The following is a 6774-nucleotide window of genomic DNA, read 5'->3' on the forward strand; positions in this document are numbered from 1 at the left end:
GAGGAATGCACGCTGCGCTCTTCCCTCCCTCTCAGTGACGCGCAGAGGGGAACCAGCGGAACAAGCTCTCTGTGAGACAGACAGGAAAGGGGAGACACAGAAACGGATAAGGTGGAACAGAGGGAAATATTGTGGTGAGGAGGAGAGGCGTGCCAATAATCAAGGATTTTGGATGAAGGTGCGCGTCTCGGACAACACATGGGAACGCACCGGATCAATTACGCAGCGTCACGGAGCCGCCTTGAGAGAAGAGGGGCTCCCTGAGGTGCTGCTGCTGCTGCTGCTTGTTCTGCCCCGTCCTGTCCTGTCCTGAATGAGCTGGGACACCGAGCCTTGCGCGGGACGAAGTTAAAGTTCAGACGGATTTAGGGCTCGCGGAAAGACGGGATCTTTCGCCAAGATGCAGGGTCTGAGCTCCCGAGCTCACGCATTTTCCGTGGAGGCTCTGGTCGGGAAGCCCTGCAAGAGGATGAAAGTGTCGGAGGGACACGAGTCAAGTTCAGCTGGAGACACCGGTGGCGATAAGAGCATCTTGACCGGTGAGACTGAAGGAAACTAGTGTTGGATTTTTAAGACCATCTCACTGCTTTTACGTCCATTCATTTTACGCACATGATGGAACAACAAAACGCACAAGCACAGACCGAAGTTTTACATTTATTCAGTTTTCACAATTTAACCAGAATTTTATATTTTAACAGCTCAAACCTAAAATCATCAAATTAAATTCGATGAAATTTGTAAATATTCTCCTTGGTGGCAAACGGCAGAAACGTTCTGTGTTTCTTGTATTTCATAAAAGAGTATTTAGTTAATATTTATAGCTTAATCAAATCGTAAAAACATAAAAAAAAAAACTGCAGCTAAATCATAAATGATTTTAGATATCAACAGGCATGGATTACTTGGCTCATTTTCTCTGCAACTCACTTGTTCCATTCTTCTGCACTTTTCAGGCCTGCGTGAGTATCCAGTCAGCCAGATGAAGAAAGCAGGTTCAACACCGAAGGGGCCAGAAGGGACCTCCTGTGACCCACAGAAGCAGGCTGTCAGGTCAGGGCCTGAGAAGGCTGACCCAGATGGAGAGGAGAACAAGCCTAAGGAGAACGACTGCCGCCCGGACAGAGAGGTCCGCGTAGAGCTGCAGGGCTCCGAGCTGTGGAAGAGATTCTATGAGATCGGCACCGAGATGATCATCACTAAAGCTGGGAGGTAAGAAATCTGTGGCTAAGAGGAGCAACAGCTATTTTACCTTTGGAACTACTGGGTCTGTTTATAATGTATAAATCATTTTATTTTTATATTTTCTTTTTAACGTCAATGTAATGAAAAATATTTTTTTTATTTATTTATTTTTTTTACAAGAGCCGTTTTTCTTATTTAAATAGGAGCAGGCCCCAGACTCTGCACCCCGGGGCCCTTGAACGGTTCTGACCTTTAATTCTTTTGCTTAAAAACAATGTTTAAACATTTCCGTGTTGAAATATCTGTTATAAATGAAATACTACAGAAAGTGGTCATTATCAGTGACACGAGAAATGACATGATATTTACATGAACTGTTCTGCGGTCACAGGTGGGCGTATATCAGGTGTAAAACGGCTTCCAGTGAAACTTTCAGTTTTACAGCGAAAACATTTTCGGAACATTTTAGCTGAACTAGAGAATCATCAGTCAACAAAACACAGGCTACGGACCAGAATCAGCGTCCACGTGTGCGTTAATGTGGGGAGTGTAATTTAGTGGTGTATACGTTTTTGTTGTTTTGCTGATATTTAGGAATAAAACTGTTACACAATGAAATCTGTTGACACGGAGATATTCTTGGGTATAAACCGATTACATTAACTTTATCTTTCAGTTTCAAAGAAATTCATTTGTGGTCTGATAGGTAGCCATGTGCGTCATCCTCTGTTTCTTTTCTTCTTCTTTTTCTTTCCAGAAATGAGTTATTGGAACATAACCACTTGCTGAAATCTAGGTTCCGTTTATTCAATTACCGAGAGCACACGCTATAAATCTCGGCAGTGAAGATGCCCTCATGGCCCCTCGGGGTCCCTGAACTTTCCTCTGAACTTGGCCGCTACAGGCAGGAAAGTTTCTGCCTCGGGTTTTTGGGCCTGATCTCTGTCTATGTGAAATCCGTGATGGCCAAACACACTTTTACCCGTTTTACGCAGAATTTAAAAAAGAGATATTTTTAATTAATAATCGATAGATATGAGTAATTTCCCATTTCTAATGAAGGTCACACTCTTCTTGTCTCATCTCCCTTCAGGAGGATGTTTCCCTCCGTGCGCGTCAAAGTGCGCAACCTGGACCCGTGCCAGCAGTACTACATCGCTATGGACGTCATGCCCGTGGACTCCAAACGCTACAGGTGAGTGTGTGTTAAATTATTCTCACTCTGTTTTCATTTATTTGATCCTTTGCTTACATGCATATACCCTGGCAGGTATGTTTACCACAGCTCGCAGTGGATGGTGGCTGGAAACACCGACCACTCCTGCATCTCTCCCCGGCTCTACGTGCACCCGGACTCGCCCTGCGCAGGGGAGACGTGGATGCGTCAGGTCATCAGCTTTGACCGGGTCAAACTCACCAACAATGAGATGGACGATAAGGGACATGTAGGTAACACATCTGAGCATGCGCAGCTTGCTCTTTACCTGTGCAACAGGTAATAGACAAAGGTTTAATATTGTGTGTGCAGTTGGCCCACAGGTGAGAAAGGTTTTAGTGAAAATGGTGGGACATCATTTTATTGCTCATCACTCTTTTTCACTATTCTTCTGTATTTTAATGTCTTGATTTATAATTTAAAGATGTTTCGGTATTTCTTTGTGTTATTGTCCTTAATTTGAGAGAGCTCACATAAGAAAATGATTCATCATTAGGTATAATGGTATAAATGAGCACCAGCCAGCCACAGTCCTCCTGTAATTGCTGTCATACACATACACTCGAATCATGTCTGGTCTAATATTGGACGATTCTTCAGGAAGGAAAGCCTGCATGTCTTTTACGGATAAAGGAAGTGGAAATCCTTCCCCGCTCCAGAAAGTCCTGTAAAATTTCAGTTATGTTCAGATGTGACAGATGTGGTGACTGAGGGGGCTATAGGAGGCTTTCGACTTGATCCTCCTGTTTATGAAACCACCACTGAATTTAGTTCATAGTGTGTATGTAGGATTCATTATTCTGGAGGGATTTAGAAACAGTGTTTGTACTGGAGAGCTCAAACCTGCTTCTTTAAAACAGCCTCACAGTCCATGATGCTGTCGTGGTCAGTTCATAACCCTGAAACTGGCCTCTGTGGAACGCTGTAATTTTGGTTTAAAACACTAATAAATACGTGTAGATTGGCTGACCTTTTCTGAAAGTGACATGTTTTGCTGTTTGCCAGTTAAGCGCTTCTGCTTTGTGTATTTTAGGAAAAAAAATGCTTTTTATTTTGAAATCTTATATATATTATATATACATTATATTATATACCTATATATAAAATTACAATATATATTTTTCTGTGAGCTCTTGCTTAAAAGGTAAAAAAAAAAAAAGGAAAACTAAATTTGTAGACCTCAGAACAAAGCGGTTAAACTGTCCATTTTAATGTACTACTTTACTTTGTCAGTTAATTTTACAAAAAACTTAATCGAATATGTAAAACAAGAATAAAAATAACACACCACAAATACTACACAATAAACTACAACATAAAATTTGGGGAAAATATTTTTCACAGATTAACTCTTTTTTGCAGACTCAGCCTCCTCCAGCAAATATAATTGTACTTGAAATAGAAACTGAATTTTAAAAAATAAAGTCATATAAATATCCATGAAATGGCTAGTTACTTATCATAATCTGATTCTGTAAGTGAATGACTTTTGATGCTTTTTGTTAAATGTTGATTAGCACATTTTAGTTCTAGCGTAGTAGTCGACGGTGACGTTATTTTCCACAAATCCCGCTGTGTGTAGTTATTTTTATTGTAAATTATATTTTGTTATATTATCACTTCACATTCATATTTTACCTATTATAGTTAAATGGTGCAGATGAAGTCAGTTGCGTAGTGAAATGACAATAAAGATTTGAGACGTACAGAAACCATATGAGAGTCTGGTTTCCCCAGTTTCCAGAGAGTCAGTATCTTTAAAATCATTTGAATCTTGCAGTTCTGACAAACCCCACAAACTACCGGACTTCTAACTATATACTATAAAACCCAGCAATTAGTTGCTAAATCAGTCAGCTGATCAGCAGTGTCATTGATTAACTGTTAAATAGCGGGTTGTTGAATTTTTCATGTGCTTAAAGTTCTTTGTTCAGATAAAAGAAACATTTTGATGTCCTCACATTGATCTTTACCGTAGCAAATTGTGATGGATATTTTTCAGTTGTCTGAACTTTTACAAACCAAATGACTGATTGAAAGAAATTATCTTCAGGCTCACTGATAATGAAAATAATTGTCAGTTGGAGTCCCTATAGATTTGTTCCTGCAGTTCAGCTTTCAAATAATAATGTAATAGAGATCCACCTTGCAAAACTAAATATCTTCTTCTTCTCTTGATGCAGATTATTCTTCAGTCAATGCATAAATACAAGCCAAGAGTGCACATCATCCGGCACGACCCTCGGATGGACTTGTCTCAGATCCAGTCGCTGCCAGCTGAGGGAGTGCACAGCTTCTCCTTCCCAGAAACTGAGTTCACCACAGTCACAGCATATCAGAATCAACAGGTAACACTCACTGAAACCAGATCGTTCTGTAGAATAGTAAAATACTGGGGTTAAAAAAGTCTGTGCATTAAGGACATATTCAAAATGTTTAGTTGTTTACTCTTGTAGACAACTGAGTATTTGATCGTGCTAATTTGCTTCTTGCTGTAGCCAAAATATTAAAAAAGCAGATGTTCGGTCTTTGTCATCGACGTACGGCTTATTGTGATGAGCCAGTCAACATCTCAGGCCTCTGTGACCTCTCATAAAAATGTTTTAATCTTCACATCATGAAGATGATGAGGCCCACTCCCCTGTGGTCTCAGCCAGATCATAAATTGCAGTGTCCTGATTTTCAGCGGGGTCAGCTGCTCAGAAAGGGTGTGTGTGTGTGTTCCCGTGCAGGGGATCTGACCCCAGTGTTGGCTACCATTCCTCCAGTAACAGAGCCGTCCGCGGGGACTGCCAGCTCTTTTCATCAGGGCTCATTTTACGATCAGCGAACGTATTATTACAGAAACTCAGTAACGAGCTGTGACCGGGCCGACTGCTGGAGTCCACAGCCCATTAAAGCCCCAAATAAAACTGTACGACCCCGAACCCCCCCCTTCTCCAAGAACCCTGTTTGACATGGCTGATCGCCCTGGGTGCTGCTGGGAGATGCAGTCCCAGAGGGAGAGCTCTGCCACTCTCCATGCTGTTGTAAAGCTGAGCTCATTGTTAGCTTAACACGTCACCGCTTGACAGCTCCGCTCTAACTCTGTGTCTGTTCCTCTCTCCTGGGCAAGATCACAAAACTGAAGATCGACAGGAACCCTTTCGCCAAGGGCTTCAGAGATCCAGGAAGGAACAGGTACAGGAAAACTCACCGAGCACCAACACTTATCTGAGCTCAGAAAGTACTCCACTGAAGGACCCAAGAGGGATTTAAGGTTCAACTGCTGAAACTTGATGCCACATAAAACCTTCAAATGAAGTTGAACTGTGTAGTGCAGAATTTCACACCTCTCAGAACCAACATTTAAATGCCTGGAACAACATTTTTCAGTGCTTTTACAGTATATGTGTGTGTGTGTGTGTGTGTACAGAGGGGTGTTGGATGGCTTATTGGAGTCATATCCGTGGAGAGGCCCTCTGAGCTTGGACTTCAAGCCATTCACCATACAGCTCCAAGGTACTGTGCAGCAGATCTCATAATTTATTATTATTATTTTTTTAATATCTGTGATTTACGTTTCTGACTTCCTCTTCTACAGGGAGCTCAGGGTCGCCGACCAGCAGCGTGAAGAGCCTCCTCCCTCTCTCCTCATCCTCATCCCTTCACCCGTTCTCCGTCTCCGCGCTCTCCAGCCAGGACGCCGCTCTCCACACCCTCGCTCTCCCTCTCTACAGCAAGACCTCCATCACCTCACCCAGCACCTCCCCTCTGCCCGGCAGAGCCTTCTCCTCCCTGGGAGCAGACAGACTGAGAGGCCTGCCCCCGCTCTCTCCACTGACAGACCTCCCGCTCCTCTCTGCTCTGCAGGGGAAGAAACCTCCCCACTTTAGGGACCCCTGTCTTCACGGGTCTCCGGGGAGCTCCCCTTGCCTCATCCCCCTGCACAGCCCCCTCAGCGCTCAGGGGCCTTCTTCTCTCCTCCCTCATCTCTCTGACACTGCGGGCCCCTACTGTCTTTACCGCTACAGCTTCCCCCTAAACCCCCAGCTCACAGCTATTTCCCGGCATGCCAAGCTAGCTGAAGACACCACAGACTGTGTGCTGCGCCAGTCTCCGTGGCACCCGACCGCCAACCACTGCCTCTGACAGCTGGACCGCACTTGCAGGCTCTGGCCCATTGAGTTTAACAAGCCAGAGCTTATTGCAACAAAACAGAGAGGGCTCATTCTCTTTGAGCAAGACTCAAAGGAGCAACAGACACAGAACTCTGGGGACGTTTTTGTATTTAAAAACTGTTTTGGACACTGTGTTGGATTTACCAGCACAAAAACTGATCCTGAAGCAGACTGTGAGCAGCTCCTCTTCACTATGCACACTCAACTAGACCC

At 43.5% G+C, this 6774-nt stretch overlaps 1 protein-coding gene across 1 annotated transcript; it reads left to right on the top strand.

Annotated features, from left to right (window-relative positions):
* Window positions 1-313: 313 nt before the first annotated feature.
* tbx22 (T-box transcription factor 22) lies at window positions 314-6774 on the top strand. Its single transcript, XM_041048440.1, is given in 8 exon segments — window positions 314-539; window positions 957-1212; window positions 2279-2380; window positions 2456-2630; window positions 4585-4749; window positions 5517-5581; window positions 5817-5902; window positions 5985-6774. Coding segments are annotated over 8 exon segments (1623 nt in total). The 3' UTR covers window positions 6533-6774.

The sequence above is a fragment of the Toxotes jaculatrix genome, chromosome 10 (genome assembly GCF_017976425.1).
Source record: "Toxotes jaculatrix isolate fToxJac2 chromosome 10, fToxJac2.pri, whole genome shotgun sequence".
Lineage (NCBI taxonomy): Eukaryota > Metazoa > Chordata > Actinopteri > Toxotidae > Toxotes > Toxotes jaculatrix.